General features: G+C 40.2%; 1 protein-coding gene across 1 annotated transcript in view; it reads right to left on the bottom strand.

The window, feature by feature from the left end:
- LOC111153767 (alkB homolog 8, tRNA methyltransferase) overlaps positions 1–18,752 on the bottom strand; it is a 57,295-nt gene that overhangs the window by 15,187 nt on the left and 23,356 nt on the right. Inside the window, exons 8-9 of the mRNA XM_022512990.1 lie at positions 12,251–12,357; positions 2,085–2,236 (exon numbers count right to left, since the gene is read on the bottom strand). Of these exons, the coding sequence (XP_022368698.1) occupies positions 2,085–2,236; positions 12,251–12,357 (259 nt within the window). The remainder of the gene's footprint in view (positions 1–2,084; positions 2,237–12,250; positions 12,358–18,752) is intronic.

The following is an 18,752-nucleotide window of genomic DNA, read 5'->3' as shown; positions in this document are numbered from 1 at the left end:
AACAAACTGAGGGTTGCTGGGGGGAGGGGGGTTGGGAGAAGGGTGGTGGGGTTATGGACATTGGGGAGGGTATGTGCTATGGTGAGTGCTGTGAAGTGTGTAAACCTGGCGATTCACAGACCTGTACCCCTGGGGATAAAAATATATTATATGTTTTAAAAAAAAAAAATCCTTGCCTGCTCTCTGTTATTCTGTAATTTCCCTTTATCTTCGGCCGAAGTCTATGAGACACATCCTTTTACTGCAGCAAAGACAGGAGGAAAGAGCAATGCTCCCGGAGAAGCCACAGTCAGGACAGAGGCAATAATGAGAAATCACGTGGCAGCTCAGAAGTGGGCCGCAGCGTGCACGGCTTCGGGAATTCTCCCTAACTCTAATCAGAGGGGGCCGAACCTCAAGAAAGAGGTGGGAGAGAGCTTGTGTCTGCTACCATGTGAAAGGCAACTCTAAACATTTCATGCAGAATTTAAGAAAGCCTTGACGGCGCTAACAGGTGCAGGTGACAACAGATGGGTTACCTTGTATCTTGGACACATCAGGATTACACTACTGCATATGCGACAGTGACCCTAAGCCAGTTCTGGCAACATTTTACTGTCTTATAAATTATAAACAGCTAAGTAATCTAAAGAAAGGGGCAACCCATGGGGCACCTGGGTGGCTCAGTGGGTTAAAGCCTCTGCCTTCGGCTCAGGTCATGATCCCGGGGTCCTGGGATCGAGCCCCGCATCTGGCTCTCTGCTCCGCAGGGAGCCTGCTTCCTCCTCTCTCTCTGCCTGCCTCTCTGCCTACTTGTGATCTCTCTCAAATAAATAAAATCTTTAAAAAGTGGGGGCAACACTTATCCTTAAAAATTCACAAATTTTGACCATTAGGATCCAAAAAGATGGCCTTGAACGTGAAAAACATCTGTAAACTGAATATACAATTAGACCTTCTATACTGTGCCTTGCGTTCAATTAATTTCCACAACAAAGAAACCTCTGCAGAAGAAAACCAGCTTGTCTCTCCAACTGTACCTCAGGTTCCTTGAGAACTGGAACCTTGAGAAAGGTCGTGCTTTAATTTTCAGTATCTTGTAAAACTAGGGACAGTGTCAGACATTCAACAAATATGAAATACACTTTTTTAATTGATAAAAAAATTTGCTGTTTCAAGGTCTCAATGACACTTTTAGCAAAAGAAACAAAAATTTGTTTTAAGCTTCACTAACATCAAGATAACAAATATAGCAAAAAAAAAAAAGATATAAAATATACCAATTTTAAGTTTTCTACCGCATACTATTTACAAAATGAAAGAGATCTTTACTCAATGAGTCCAAGAAATACAGGTCATGATGTATTTGTATAGACAATTCAGAATAACATCTTGACAAGTTTTTGAGCATTTCTTTTATTCTCTCCTAGATTTCCAAATTGGCCAAAACAGAAACTACTGTTCATGCCCTTAGAGTATCTACTTACTATGGAACAACTGGTCATCTCTAACTCCTCGCTGGGTTAATTAGAAATAATTTAGAAACTTGACAAGCTGTTTCCAATAAAACCTACTTTTGTACAACTGATATTTTAATGGCCTAAAATTTTATTTAGCACTCTTAACTGTGCTTTCAATTAAAAAAAAAAAAAATGTTTGGGGCACCCGGGTGGCTCAGTGGGTTAAGCCTCTGCCTTCAGCTCAGGTCATGATCCCAGGGTCCTGGGATCAAGCCCCACGTCTGGCTCTCTGCTCCGCAGGGAGCCTGCTTCCTCCTCTCTCTCTCTGCCTACCTGCGATCTCTGTCAAATAAATAAATTTTAAAAAATCTTTTAAAAAAATGTTTATTTGGCATCCAACTATGGGATTCCCATTTCCCAACTAGGGAAAAATGAATATGAATAAAATGCATTCCCTGCCTTTAAGGAATATAAACTCAATGGGGACAGTTAAGAAAAATCTACATTAAGTACAACATTGCACAGAATATGAGAAATGCCATTAGAGAAGTTAAAACAAAGCTCTCCATGGTTCTGATGGTACTTTAAAAGATTTTTACACTAGATTTACTCCATTTTACAGTGGAACCAAAACTAAATACTTACTGCAATTACACGGTGTTTGCCTCACTTTCCTAAATGTAAATGATGTCCTTATTCCCCTCTTGCTTAAAGTTAAGTCGCCAACATCACTGGTGATAATTCCACCTTTATGACCCTTGGATGCTTGAACAGTATCAAATTTTCTGGGTGTGATTCTAAAAACAACAGTCAAAATAATTTATTTAACATTGTATTCATAAAAATATTTCATGTCTTTTTAAAAATATTAAGGGAACAGACCAAATTAAGAATTTACGGCAAATATCTATTGGATTCCCCAGATTGTTAAGTACTACAGAAAAAAACAAAGAAATAGAAGTCTCTATTTTTAAAAAAGTTATCTTCAGGGTAATAGTAAAAGAATGTACACTAACAAATTATTCAAGAAATACAAATAGAATAGTAACAAATATTTAATTTTTTTTTTTTAAGATTTTAAGTAATCTCTACACCCAATGAGGGGCTTGAACCCATGACCTCAAGATCAAGAGTCGCATGCTCCTCTGACTGAGCCAGCCAGGCGCCCACAAATATTTAATTAATACCAATTCTGAGGAAAGAGAAAGAAAACAAGGAACAGATGGAGCAAAAAGGAAGCACATAAACAGTAAACTTAAATCTAATCAATAATTATGTCAAATGTAAAAAGACTGTAACATGCAATTAAAGAACAAAGAATGTCAGAATGGGTTAAAAAAAAATAAAGTCCAATTATATGCTGATTACAAGAGTCAACCCCCTTAAACTAAGGACATAGAATGGTTGAAAATCAAGATAGGAGGAAAAAATAAAAAGATACAGGGGCACCTTAGTGGTGCAGTAAATTGTGCATCTGCCTTCGGCTCATGTCATGATCCTAGGGTCCTGGGATCAAGTGGCCCATCGGGCTCCTTGCTCAGTGGGGAACCTGCTTCTCCTTCTCCTCCCCACTGTGTTCTCTCTCGCTATCCTCTCTCTCAAATAAATAAAATCGTAAAAAAAAAAGGGGGGGGTGAGCCTGGGTGGCTCAGTGGGTTAAGCTTCTGCCTTCGGCTTGGGTCATGACCTCAGGGTCCTGGGATCGAGCCCTGCATCGTGCTCTCTGCTCAGCGGGGATCCTGCTTCTCCCTCTCTCTCTGCCTGCTGCTCTGCCTACTTGTGATCTCTCTCTCTGTGTCAAATACATAAATAAAATCCTAAAAAAAAAAAAAAGATATAACATGCAGAAGACAAGTATTTTGCATGTTCCAAGCAAAACCAAAAGGAAAGTGGTATAGCTATCCTAATCAAAGCAGGCTTCAAAGGCATAAATACTGCTAGAGAAGAAAAGGGACAATGAGCTTGAACTCATGACCCTGAGTGATCCAGAGTCTGACACCTAGCCAACTGAGCCAGTCAGGAGCCCCAAAAAGGGACATTTCATAATAACAACAGTGTCAATATGACAGGAATATATAAACACCACGTATATTTATTTTTATGCCTCTAACAACACAGCTTCAAAATCAGCAAAAAGCAAACAAAAAAATAACAGGAGAAACAGACAAACACCTAATTATCATTGTAGCTTTGAACACATCTTTCTTAGTAAGGGAGATCTAGCTGGGTGTCAAGATCATCAACATCAGAAAACCACAGATAATGGAACGGTTCCAGGCTGCCTGACATTCTCACCAGTACTTGGTATTACTTGAGTTTTTAATTTTCATCATTTTAGTAGGTGGCAAGTGGTATGAAATTGTGTGGGTTTTTCTGTGGGTTTTTTTTTTTTAAGACTTCTTTATTTGAGCGAGAGTGACGTGCATGCAGGAGGGGAGGGAGGGGCAGAGGGAGAGAATCTTGAAGCCGACTCCCCGCTGAGCCTGCAGGCTATCTCAGGACCCAGGAGATCAAGACCTGAGCCAAAACCAAGAGTTGGTTTTACCAGCTGAGCCACCCAGGCACTCCTGAAATTGTGGTTTTAATTTGCATTTCTCTGATGACTAATGATACTGTGTATCTTCCCATGTGCTTATTAGCCATTCACTGATACTTTGTTTGGTGAAGAACCTGTTCAAATCTTAAGCCCAAACCTTTGTCAGATACATGTATTCTGGGTATTTTCTCCTCATGTGTGGCATGCCTTTTCATTTTTTTAGTGATTTTTTTTAACAAGTAAGTTTTTAATTTTGATACAGTTAATCTTTTTTTCCTTTTATAGTGTGTTCTAAAATCTTTCTTTAAAAACCTCTGCCTACCCCAAGGTTGCAAAAATATTCTCTTGTATTTTCTTCTAGATGTTTTATAAGTTTTACTTTTACATTTAAATCTATGCTCTACCTTGGGGCACCTGGGTGCCTCAGTCCGTTAAGCACTGAACTCTTGATTTCTGCTCAGGTCATGATCTCTGGGCCATGAGATCAATGAGATCAAGCCCCAAGTTGGGCTCCACGCTCAGTGGAGAGTCTGGTTGGGATTCTTGTTCGGCCTCGCCCTTACCTTTGCCCCTCCCCCATTTGATCACGCTCACGCTCCCTCTCAAAATGAATAAATAAGTCTTTGGAAAAAAAAAATCTATGATCCACCTCATATTACTCTTTTTGTAAATGGCTATGAGGCAGATCATGGTTCATTTTATTTCCACAAGGGCATAGTTCCAGCACCACCTATTTATAAAGTTTCTTTCCACATTCAATTGCATTCGTGTCTTTGTCAAAAATTAACTGACTGTGGGGCTCCTGGGTGGTTCAGTTGGTTAAGCTTCTGCCTTCAGCTCAGGTCAGGATCCCAAGGTCCTGGGATTGAGCCCTTCCCTGCTCAGCAGGAAGTCTTCTTCTCCCTCTCCCTCTGCCTGCTGTTCCCCCTAGTTACACTGTCTCTCACTCTGTCAAATAAATAATAAAAAAAAAATTAACTGACCTGATATATGAGAACATATTCTGCCCTACTGGTCTATCTGTCTATCTATACACCAACGCTACATTCTTTTTTCTCTCACTCTTTTTCCAAATAGGCTCGACATCCAGCCTAGGGCCCATCATGGGGCCTGAGCTCACAACCCTGAGATCGAGACCTGAGCTAAGATCAAGAGTTGGAGATTTAACAACTGAGCCACCTGGGCATCCCATACACTTTTTAGATTATATAGCTTTAGTAAATTTTAAAAACTAGGTAGAATAAATCCTCCAACACTATTCTTCTACTTCAAGACTGTTTTGATTATACTAGATCTTTCACGTTTCCTTATAAATGTTAGAATCTGCTCATCAATTTCTATAAAAAAGTCTTCAGATTTCTAATTGGAATTACACTGAAACATTAGATAAACTTGGGACAATTGATAACAATATTAAGCTTCCTATCCCTGATAATGGCATCTCTACCTCTTCATTCATTTTGGTGTTCCTTAATTTCTCTCAGCAGTGTTTCATGATTTTCAGTGTGTATGTGTTGCATAACGTTATTTTTGTTAAATTTATTCCTAAGATTTCAATCTTCTGAGTCCAAGTTTTCTGCTGGATATACCCTACCTAATCTGTCTCCTTTAGAGGTGGGTTTTACATTCAGAGAGAACATGCTAAGCCTGAAAGATCTCAGCAAATTATTAAAAAGCATAATTTTATACTTAAGTGGTTGATGCCTCTTTATAAGGAACTAGGTAAGTTTTTTCTACACATCTAAAAAAGAGAAAGTTCAACCATAAAATTAAAATGGATTTGGGCGCCTGGGTGGCTCAGTGGGTTAAGCCGCTGCCTTCAGCTCAGGTCATGATCTCAGAGTCCTGGGATCGAGTCCCGCATCTGGCTCTCTGCTCGGCAGGGAACCTGCTTCCCTCTCTCTCTCTCTCTATCTCTCTCTCTGCCTGCCTCTCTGTCTACTTGTGATCTCCCTCTGTCAAATAAATAAATAAAATCTTTAAAAAAATAAAAAATAAAAATAAAATGGATCTGATCCTAAAATGAAAAAATATAATGTATTTCAGTTCTCAGTTTTCATTTTGTCATTGTTATACTATTACTTCAATCTGTTGTTAGAAGTCCCAAAAGGCAACAAAAGCAAAAATGAACAAGTGGGAATACATCAAACTGAAAACCTTGTGCACAGTGAAGGAAACCATGAACAAAATGAAATGGCCACCTCCAGAATGAGAAAAAGTATTTTTTTATTATATAAGGGGTAAGAGGTTAATATCTAAAACATATAAAGAATTCCTCAATAGCAAAAAAACTTCTAAAAAACAGGCAGAGGATCTTAATAGACATTTTTCCAAAGAAGACATATAGATGGGTCAACAGATACATGAAATTCAATGTCACTAATTATTGGGCAAATACGAATCAAAACCACAGTGAGGTATCACCTCATACCTGTAACAACAGCTATGATCAAAAAGAAAAGAAATGACAAGTGTTGGTGAGGGTGTAGAGAAAAGGGAGCCCCTGGGCACTACTGGTGGGAATGTCATTTGTGCAGCCGCTGTGGAAAACAGTGCAGAGATGCCTCAAAAATTAAAAATAGAACTACCCTGTGATCTAGCAATTCTACTACAGGATTTTTATCCAAAGGAAATAATACTAACTTGAAAAGATACCTGCATTCCATGGTCACTGTAGCATCATTTACAACAGCCAAGACATGGAAACAACGTAGCGTCCATCGATGGATGAATGAAGTTAGATAATGTGGTATGCCTATTTTTAAAAGCATTTTATTTCATTTTCCAAAAGCTAATATTTGAATATTGACTTCATAGGCTACAACCTTGCTATATTCACTTTTTAGTTCTAGCACTTGTTTTGTAGAATGCCTAGGATTTTCTACATCCACAATCATAAAGAATTTTACTTCTTCCTTTCAAATCCCTATGATTTTTATTTCTTTTTCTTGACTTATTATACTATGTAAAACACCCACTGTAATATTAAAGAGAGGTGGTGAGGGCAGACATTCCTGCCCTGTTGAGTATCCTAGGAAAAGGCATTCACTGTTTCACTATTTCACCGTTAAATACGATATGAGCCGTGGGTTTCTCACAGGTACCCTTTATTGGCTTGAAGAAGTTTCCTTCTTGTCCTAGTTTGCCAAGTTTTTATCACGAACAGATGCTGAATTCTGTCAAATACATTTTCTGCATCAATCAAGATGATTAAATAATTTTTTCACCTTTGTTCTTTTTATGTCATGAATTACATGGTTTGGTTTCAAAATGTTAAGCCAATTTTGCCGTCCTGGAATAAACTCTACTTGGTCATGATGTACTTTCTTTTCTATATATCGTACAATTGGATTTTCTCCTATTCTGTTTAGGATTTTTTTTTTTTTACCTGTTATGAGAGATACTGGTCTGTAATTTTCTGTTATTGTAATGTCCTTGACATGTTTTGGTGTCAGGGTAATGCTGGTCTTATAAAACACATAAGGAGAGTGGCTCTTTTAAAAGAGCTTGCACCAAAAGCAATTTTTTTAGAAGTAAAAGCAGGCAAACGTCACCTGAATTTATATGATTGTTACCCTGATAGAGGAAAATAAGTACAACTATGGTACTAAACAAAGTCAAGATAGCTCAGAACAACGTGTATCCTGAAACTCTTATTAGCAAGTAAATTTCCCTCTTGAGGGCCAAGTAGTTCTCTATCACAGCTTTTTAAGTCAATTACTTTACTTGCCTAGAATTGCATCTTAGACAAAGGCCATGCAGTACTTAACTGCTTTTGGAACCAATCTCAGATTTTTAGGAGTAGGTAATCCACGTTAAGATTAATCCTCAACATGAATTCTTTAAACATTGCTGAACATCTTTTTTTTCCTCCCTACTCAAATTTATAATCCAGTTGAAAAAATATTAAATAAAAAGATAAAAACCTTTTTTAGACTTAAATAAGAGTTCATTAGAAGAGACATCTCAAAGTGGTAGAAGCAATACAATCTTTAGGAGTTTAAGGGAGAAATTATTTCAGGTTAATGTCCCCAGAAAAAGTTTTACATATCAAAAGGAAGAGCTGAGCTCTGTGTTAAAAACAAAGGAAAAGGAAATTTATTGCACTGAGTGCTGGCACAGGAGTAAAGGCCAGAGGGCACAGCACACATCTGGAGAAGAAGGAGCGATCAAGTCCGGCCAGAATGACAAGGTTAAGGACAGCTTCTGAGGCCAGACTGCCTGGCTTCTCTTCTTGGCTCTGCCACTTAAAGGTTTGTGACTTTGTGCAAGTTACATAACCTCTTTATGCTCCAATTTCCTTTAAAAATGGGGACAAAGCCACAGAACAAACTCTCCACTGTGACTTGTATGAGGTAAGCGAGCTAACTGTGTGAAACTTTGAGAACAAGGCCCAGCAGAAAAAAAATGCTCCAAAAGTAATTTAAAAGGAGAGTCACATAAACGTAGAGATAAATGCCTGCGAAGCCGGCCGAATAACCTCAAGGAGGGGGTGCGCGGGTTTGCCTAGAAACACAGTTTGCTGTTAAACACATACAAATGGGTTTCATTTCAAAACAACAAAGTGTTTTCTTCCACTTTTCTTAACACACTTTCCCACTCACTCTAGCTTCCCGTTCCCTACTTCCAACACAGACAAAATTTACTTCATTTTCAAGCAGCTCTGTCCCAACACAAACACAACAGCGGGGGAACAGTGACACAGGCCAGCTGATGCTCAGGCTTAGCGAGGGGCAGCACAGAGCACAGTGGGGGGAGCCTAAGAACGCAGTTCTCGTCTACAGAAGGCCACAGACGGTCCCTAGTGGCAGGGCCAAGGCATCCAAGCGCCCAACGTTGTCAGACTGCCCAATTTCCAAAAGAAGCTGAAGACTCAGAGTTTCAGGTGAAAGCTACTGATCTGCACATGCAGGCAATTAAATGCAATAAAAATGCTGCCCCGGGGACCACCACTGGCCCAGCCAAAGAGAACATGGCTGCCCACTGTATTTGCCTCAGGGCCTTCCAGGCTGCCCATTCTGATTTAAGGCATGGCGGCTAGAAGAGTAAATCCGAACTGGATCGAAGTAAGAGTCTGGAATTAACCTTTCAGGGCAGAGTTTATCAACCTTTTTTTCTTTACCCTTGATGCGGGGCTCGAACTCACAACCCCAAGATTGAGAGTCACACGTTCCACTGACTGAGCCAGCAGGAACCCCAAATCAACCTTCTTCAATTCCTGTCCCTCAGTAGTGCTTTCTAGTATTTGCTTCCAGCACACAGATCAAAGTAGTTTTTTTTTTAATTTTTTTTTTTAATTTATTTATTTGTCAGAGAGAGAGAGAGGGAGAGAGAGCAAGCACAGGCAGACAGAATGGCAGGCAGAGGCAGAGGGAGAAGCAGGCTCCCCGATGAGCAAGGAGCCCGATGTGGGACTCGATCCCAGGACGCTGGGATCATGACCTGAGCCGAAGGCAGCTGCTTAACCAACTGAGCCACCCAGGCGTCCCAGTTTTTTTTTTTTAAATCAAGGTGTATGTCCTATGGTTTATGCATATTTTTAAGTGTATTAAATGTGCTTTTTCAACTTATTCTTCTGTCCACCCAGAGATTCTGATGAATAACTCCATTATTTGGTCAGCCTCTGTTTCTATCTCTAACTGTAGCCCCTCCCTCCTTACCCTAACCCTACCCTTTCTCCTCTTCACCACACACACACACACACACACACACACACACACACGTAATACAGGCAATGGGTTTCGATGGGAGCCTTTAAAAAAATAATACTGAGGGGTTTTGTTCCCTGAAATTATTGTAAAGAATTTTGATTCTAGAGAAAGGTTTAAAAATAAATGTTGCCTACAATTCAATCTTACAGAGATACTCTTAACATTTAACCACACGATATTCTTTTTCTTTTTAAGATTTTATTTATTTGAGAGAGCGAGAGAGAGTGCTCCCACGCACACATGCAACGAGGGGAAAGGGCAGGCAGAGGGAGAAGCACACTCCCTGGTGAGGCAGGAGCCTACGTGGGGCTCAATCCCGGGCCCCCAAGATGATGACCTGAGCTGAAGGCAGACACTTAACCAAATGAGTCACCCAGGCGTCCCCACACAATATTCTCTCAACAAGAAAATAATGTGATTGGGGGATTTAACCATCTGCCTTCCTTTGGCTCAGGTCATGATCCTGGGGTCCTGGGATCGAGCCTCACACTGGGCTCCCTGCTCAGAGGGGAGAATGCTTCTCCCTCTCCCTCTGTAGCCCCCCCCACCTCCTCAATGCTCACTTGTTCTCTCTCCCAAATAAATAAAAATAAAAACTTTTAAGAAAGAGAGAGAAGAATGCGATTGAAATGATGTTTAGGAGAATTAATCTGTACCATTATCCAGAATTTAAAATATGTTTATAAAAAAATCTATGAAAAGTAATTTTTCATTTCGTACTTGCTGAAATACCATTACTCTTAAGTTTAAATGTACCGATAGTAAAAATGTTTAAACTTAAAAAAAGAAAACGTGAATATTCTCAATTCTAGAAATACTTGAAACCACTGGATCGCCTCACCATTTTCATTTACTGCAAGTGAAAATATTTAGATGGCCATGAAAAAATAAGTCAGGTAAATTTAAGCCTCATTGCACAAAATCAGGCCATTGTTTTTATGGCTCACCTTCAAGACATGATACAGAATCATTTACATGTTTGTTTCCTTGATTTCTTAAATGCATCAGTTAAAATCTCCACGCAGGACATTATTAATAAGCACAGAACTCAGCAGTATTTTAAGCAGAATACACGTAAATTTCAGTGGTGCGATGCTTCTCCTCCAAAGGCTAAAGCTATATTCTTGCCGAATGTGCATAACCCATTTCTTTGAGATTAGAGTCAATCAAACAAACTCAAATTGAGGGCCATTCTACAAAACAACCGGCCCCCTTAAAAATGCCAATGACCAGAAAGACGAAGAGAAGTTGCGGAATTGTTTCCAAGTAAAGACGACTGAAGAGAACGGACAGCCAATCACACGGCAGAGTCCGGGAGCAGAGGGAGAGCGCGCCACAAACCACTGACCAAGATTCTCTGCTTGACCACACTGCGGTCGGACTCCCCTGAGCCCAGCTCGGCCCCACCCTTGGGCATGTCCGCCAAGAACCCCACTTCAGCAAGAATCCTGCTGAGTCGGTTTAACCAGAATCCCCCCCACCGTACCCACCAAATTCCTCACTGCCCAGCGATCCCCCAGCCGAGACGTGATGAGCAAGAATCCTATGGTCCTTGGCCAGACCCCACCCCTCCCCCCACACCCCTGCTGATGCTTCCACTGGGATTTTTCCAGGCACTGCCCTGCCCCACGCCCACTCCCAGCTCCTGGGCTGTCTATCCTGACCTTGCCTGTTGTAGTTGGGATCCAGCCCAGTTCTCCACTGCCCTCCCTTTTCTCCGACCGCGATAGCCCCTGAGTATATCGGGTCTGGCTCCTGTAACTGCCAGCAGTTCGACAGTACTGTACTATGAAGTACAACTAGCAGAAGTTAATGACGGGTTGTATAAGAATATTTTATCAGTGCTGGTGTTTCTGAATTCGAGTTGCACAGCAGTTTTGTATCATAGGGGTCGGCAAACTTTTTCTGTAACGGGGCCAAATAGTAAATATCTAAGGCAAAAAGGGCCACATTCAGTTCCTGTCAAATATTCTTCACTGTTTGTTTTTTACAACTCTTAAAAAATGTAAAACCCAAAATAACAATCATAATTAATAATCATAAATAAATTTTTTTAAATACAAATAAAAATGTAAAAACCATTCTTGACTCATGAGCTGCACAAAGGAGACTAGGGCTGAATTTGGCCAATGAGCCATAGTTTGCCAACCCCTGATACAACTAATATCCTTGCTCTCAGGAAATATGCAATGAGGGACGTAAGAGGAAAGGAGCAGGATGTCTGCCGTTTACTCTCAAATGATTCATCAATGATAATAATAACGGTAACATATGAGAGCAATAAAACACATGGTCAAATGTTCACAACTGGCAACAACTGGTAAATCTAGATGAAAGGTGAAGGGAGTTCATTATCTCTGCTTGCAACTTTCCATTAAACCTAAATCTCACCAAAATAAAAGGTTATTATTTACCATAAAAAGGGCACAGAGGTCCATGGAGGTTGAAACCTGGACACCTCAATGTGCAGACATGGGGCACGATTCTGGTAGCTCAAGCAGGAAAGAATGAGAATTCTCACGAAGCAAGAGGCATTCTGTCACCAAAGTCATTTCCATACGTACCCATGTGTCCAGAGGTATCTAGATTCCCCGGTCATCACCAGCAAACTCCGACGAGGTAACAGGACTGGCACTGTGACACCATCTGGGTGCTTAAAATCCATGACAATCTTGAAGGAAAGACAAAAGCATAAAGATGAATCCAAAACATCAATATTCCAAGGACAAGAATGACTGATTGATTCTGGCTATCTTTCTCAGTTAATAGAGATTAAAACATGATAATGTTTATACAAGAGCAAAGCACAGTGGTCCTCAAACTTCAGAGCACATAAAAATCAACTGAATGGGGCGCCTGAGTGGCTCAGTTGGTTAAGCATCCGACTCTTGATTTTGGCTTAGGTCATGATCTCAGGGTCCTGGGATCGAGCCCTGCAATGGGCTCTGCGCTCAGCACAGGGTCTGCTTGAGATTTCCTCTCTCTCTGCCCCTTGTCCTGTGTGCTCTCTCTCTAAAATAGTAAGTAAAATAAATCCCTAATAAAACAAACCAACTGAATGACTAAAAAACATACTTCTTCCATAGGTTCAAACTCGGCAGGTCTAGGGTGAGGCTCAGGAGTCTGCATTTGTAACAGTCGCCCCAGGAAATTATGATGCAGGTGGTCTGAGGACCATACGTAAAATGCAGAACACTAGGGCAGTTGTCAAATGCTGGGACTCAGAGCTGAAATACTCACATCCTGACCCTTGCATTTGCTAGCCACATGACCCAGGACAAGCCACTTAATCCCTTCGTGGCTCAGGGTCTTCAGCCCTTAGAGGCTGGTTACATGAATTAAATATACCATGGTTATAAATCATAGTATCTGGCACAAAATAAATATGAAAAACAGCAGTTATAGTTATTCATAGGATATTAAAAATTAATTAATAATCCCCCCAAACAACCATGAGATGCCTATTCACATATGACCCATTTTGCCTTTAAAGTCACTCAACATTTTGGATATTAAAGGCTAATTTATAAAAGATAATAAAAAATACAGGAATGTTTTCAGCAACTCTTCCTAAGTTGTGCTCAAGTATTATTATGGATAACAACCTATAAAGACACAACACCCAAAAAACTGTTTTTGTCCTCTGGAACCCAAACCCCAAAGAGTTCAGTCTAAACGTAGCAGCAGCTGACAAATGTGAATTCAAAAGGCATGCCACAGGGCTAGAAAATATTTTTAAATGAATAAATCACTCCACTTGAAAATAAATACCCAATATCAGTGGGAGGAACAGAATTTAGCATCTTTGTTAAAGGCTAATGGTTGGCGTGGTACCTGGCACAGGGCCTGTTGGCTACTGTTACTATCAGCAATATTATCTGTCCAAATCCAATAACAGACATGAGAATTCTTCATAAACTACAAAGAATTATACAGAACTAAGCGGCTTTCTTCCCTTGGAAGCATGGAAAATAAGATAAGATGATAGAATTTCATTTTCTAACAATTACCCATTCCTAAATGATCACATATAATTTCAAATAGCCGCACTCTAAAAACATTCTACTGATAAACACTACAGGTGAATTCCGAAGTTGTGGGGGTGACGTGCATGGACACCCACAACTTCCCAAAATGTCTAGGTAAAATATACCAATAAGAGGATAGACAGACAGACAGATATTTGATAAAGCAAATTATATTAAAATGTTAACTATAGAATCTAGGTGGTGGGTATACAGGTATTTGCTATAGAATTCTTTCAACTTTTCAGTATGGAAAAGTTCATACTGAAAAGCTGAAGGGGAGAAAAGGCACTGTGACCCATTTTTAAACCAATATATAGAGGTTTCAATCTTCTGAAGAAACTACACGTAGGAAAGAATAATGAGCACATTTATTAATTACGTTATTAGAGGAAATAATTTGTGGGTTAAGGCAATGGAAGCTGTTGGGAAAATAAGAGACTAGATTCTAGTTTATTCTTTAGATAAATATTTATTTTTCATTGTCTGAGCTATCAAAGGCCACAATGTGGAGTGAGGGACATGTCCTTTCCCACCCAGAGGTTTCTGGCTAATTAGCACTCGTATGTGTGACAAATATACAGTACCTATTTACTTGTGAAATTCAAACACATTTCCTCCCAGCAACAGAGAGTAATGATTTTTAAATAGGGAAATCTCAGTTTAAGCAAAGGATTAGAACTAACAAGTATGAACGTGGCACTAATTAATTTGGAAATACTTGTCCTGAATACAGAAGCCAAGTTTCAAGGAAGAACGATACGCTCCCAACAAAGCCAACTATTACAGGACTTAGGTGAGAAAATACACACAATACTTATTATTACTCCTGATGGCCATTATTAGTTTGCTATAGAGGCTCCCAGAACTCATCACAACAGCTGACTCACTATTGACCAGTTTTTTATAAAATGACATGACAAAGGAGACAGACGAACAAACGGATGGAAGAGGTGCATAGGGCAGGGATGTGAGAAGGGGTGCAGAGCATCCCTGACCTCTCTAGGTACACCCCTCTCTTAGGACTGCCATGTGTTCATTCATCAACTTGAAGTTCTCTGAACCCCATACTATTGGGAGTATTTTATGGAGGCCTCATCACGTAGACACGATCAATTATTAAGTCCATCCCCAGCCTCACTCCTATCTGGAGAATAGGGGACAGGACTGAAAATTCAAAGCTTCTAACCATGGCTTGGTCTTCTGGTGAACAGGCCTCATCAAGGCACCCACTAAAAGTCATCTCATTAGAACAAAATATGCTGCCATCCACCAGGATATTCCAAGGGATTTAGGAACTCTGTGTCAGGACCCAGGTGAATGACCAAACATTAGAACAAAAAATGCTCCTACTATTCCTGTTGCTTAGGAAATTTACAAGTGTTTCAGGAGTTCTGCACCAGGAACTGGGGACAGAAGCCAATATATATGTTTTCTATTACCTCTAGTGTATCTAATGTGAAAGCACAGGGGTTTTTTGTTTTTGTTTTTTTTTTTAATCTAAGAAAGTAATTTTTACTTATAAAATTAAAAGTACATTTTCTATAAAAATTAATTTTTTTTGAAACAGTCCATCATAAAATATTGTTACTATCATCGTATTTAAAATATCTTTAACTGGGACACCTGGGGGCTCAATGGGTTAAGCCTCTGCCTTCGGCTCGGGTCATGATCTCAGGGTCCTGGGATCGAGACCCGCATCGGGCTCTCTGCTCAGCGGGGAGCCTGCTTCCCCCTCTCTCTCTGCCTGCCTCTCTGCCTACTTGTGATCTCTCTCTCTGTCAAATAAATAAAATGATTATTCTTTAAATATATATATATCTTTAACTAAATAGTGCTTCAGACCAAAAAAGAGAGAGAGAGAGAGAAAGAAAGAAAGAAAAAAGAAAGCTTTTTAAAAAACTCACAAAGGATTCACAATCAATAATGTTCCCTGCAACTCCTGAATCACTCTGCCATGTGACAGCTTTGCTCCACAGGACCTTTTTTCCAATTATTCTTTTTGGTTTTACCTATTTTCCTTATTTTCCAGGATTGCAGAGTCAATAAAGATCAAGGTTCCAGCAAGCTTGTGGGGCACGAGTGAGGATAATGTTCAGTTCAAAGCAAGCAAACAAAAAGTTCTAGACTTTCTGATCTTATAAAACCTTTAAGCATCCAAAGTACAATTGAATGAAAACCCCAGAGACAGCCATCACTCTATCACTCAAGTGAAGAGACGATTCACAACAGAAAAGTACATGAAATAGAAAGATCTCCATGTCAGCTAAATGGGAAAATAAAGGGTACACTGCTACTGGGAACACTTCGGATAAGAACACAAACTTAATGTAGATCCTTACTGGTAGAAAGGGGCTGAGAGGGTTAGACTTCTGAAACCCTAAGGGCATACACACAAGAGACAACGTGATGGGAAGAAGGACCCGTGATTCACAGAAAGTGACGAATGCCCAAATGGTGGAGATCACTCTGTTTGACCAGAAAAGCATCCCACAGCCGAGTAGGGAGCAGAAGAGAGAGAAGTCCACGTGCTTCCCACAGCCTGCCAAATATAAAATCTTCTGCAGTTGCACTGATGTTGGTTGTTACTAAACACAAATGGGACCCAAATAAGAATTTGCTTTCTATTGTAAACAGCAAACAGGTGATGCTACCTCATGAGCATGTCCGCTGTGTTCAGACAAGAGGGAAAGGAGAGAAGGAGACACACAGTTGCAAGTGGCCAAGACTAAGGCTACAAACTACTGATGAGCAACTGTGGGTGTGTCAACACTGTCTGTTTACATCCTCTCCTTGGATCACAAATACAGAATCCCAGCAGATCTTGAGATCATTAGTCCACCGTTGGGGAGACAAGGAACTGAAAACATTTTTAGTAAAGCAAATACAATTTTCTGTCTCTCTACAAAAATGACACTCCTAGGGGCGCCTGGGTGGCTCAGTGGGTTAAAGCCTCTGCCTTCGGCTCAGATCATGATCCCAGGGTCCTGGGATCGAGCCCCACATCGGGCTCTCTGCTCGGCGGGGAGCCTGCTTCCTCCTCTCTCTCTGCCTGCCTCTCTGTCTACTTGTGATCTCTACCTGTCAAATAAATAAAAAATATCTTAAAAAAAAAAAATGACACTCCTAGAAGTCTACTCTGGTCAGCTGAAAAGTAGCAGCAAGAGAAGCCCGGTGACATGCCATATTATTCCAGGGCAGAGGACCTAATAGAAATTTTGTCCGGGACACGCTGGAGACCAGCAGCTGTCAATGACCTTTCGATCTCCTCCCGTATAAGCCTGCTCAGTTTCCATTCCCTGAAGCAAGTTAAAATCAAAGACTGAAATCAATCTGTTTCCCTTCATTAACTCCTACTAGCAAGATAGGTTTCCAAACAACAAAAACAGGAGCATTGAAATTTGCTAAATTTCTTGAAAACTGCAACTGCAAGATTACCAAGTCTTGTGAAACTCAAAGGAAAGAAACAATGGCAAGAACAAGACCCAGGGCATCCCATTTGAAATCACTGGACGAAACCAAACTCCACTCCCTCATTCTAGAGTCAGGAGCAATATTATAAAGGACAGGTCTCCGTATTCTTGTCAGGAGGAGGAGACTCTCGCATATTTGAACATAAAGATGGTGCCTTATGGCTGAGCAAAGTGGGCCCTCACCTGGGACACGCAGGAGCAAAATCCCACCGCAGCCCCAACGCACTGGCTTCTCACTGCCTCGCAGCACGGATGCGGGAAGCAGAGCATCACCTGATGTTTCTGATGTGGAAACCCCCGGCTGCTCAGGTACCGTGTATATACTTAGCATATGTACCCAGGAACCTATCTGCAATACTGTGCATGGGAAACAAGCAGAACGAGGCTAAAATTTTAAAAGAAAACACCACAAACAAATCTACTTTACAGCATATGTCAGCAAATTCCACCTTCCTATACAACCCTGCCTTACAGAACAGGGTCTCAGCTGCCGCATGAGTCGAAGCTGCCATCTCACATCTCCACCCCCAAATACACGTGATTTTGAACTGTTTTATCCGGCTGAGCTCAAGTAGAATGTAAAACAAGAGGAAGTATTTTTTAGTTTAATGGTCGAAACACATTTGCAAAAGGCACAAAAGAGAGCAAAGGAAACCTTGCATAACAGAAAAATAAGCCTGAAAAAGAAAAGATGCTAAACTGGGGGCACTTTAGCCACCACCGAATATCCCATATTATAAATGCTTAGCTTACAAATGCTTACAATATCGGGGCACCTGGATGGCTTATTTGGTTAAGCATCTGACTTCAGTGATCTCAGGGTCTTGGGATAAGCCCCACATAGGGCTTGATCAATGGGCCTCTGCTTCTCCCTCTGCCCCTCTCTCCCTGCTCCTTCTGTCTCTCTCTCAAATAAATAAAATCTTAAAAAAAAAAAAAAGCCTATAATATAATTATGTTTATGCTTTGCACTGAGACCACTTGCTATCTGCTTTCATTTATCACACTGTGGCTTTATTCCTCTGTAGGAACTGTGAAGTGAAAAACCACATCACCTAAAACTGGACTCCAAAAACAAGAGTCTATCACAAACTACTTCAGTAAAAATAAGTTTTATTTTATATAAGACAAAGCTCCAAAGGTAATGAAACATTTTAGCTTTAAAAAACAGTTTTTGAGATTTTATCCTTATTTACTTATTAGAGTCTGTCTAGCAGATTATAATCAACAAGTATTTTTGGATGAATAAATTAATGAATAAATTCATCAAAAACAATTTATGTGAAAAGAACAGGGCAATATGCCTCACATTTTTGGACAGAAGGCTTCCTAAATTCCATTTATTTATTTTCTGAGCTTTCCTCCTTAAGCAAAATAAATTAACAGATTCATATACACAGGTAACCAAAATCAGACAGCTAAAGTAAAAAGAATGATAATAGTCATGAATACATCTCTAGCCCTAGATCACTCCTTATAAAGAAAAACGTATTTAGGATAGTACTTTTCCACAGGTACCATAATAAGATAGCACCTTACCACTCTTAGAATGGCTACGAAAGAAAGAA

Source organism: Enhydra lutris, unplaced genomic scaffold (assembly GCF_002288905.1).
Source record: "Enhydra lutris kenyoni isolate GAN:26980312 unplaced genomic scaffold, ASM228890v2 scaffoldscaffold34, whole genome shotgun sequence".
Taxonomy (NCBI): Eukaryota; Metazoa; Chordata; class Mammalia; order Carnivora; family Mustelidae; genus Enhydra; species Enhydra lutris.
This window is presented reverse-complemented; position numbering and strand designations above follow the sequence as displayed.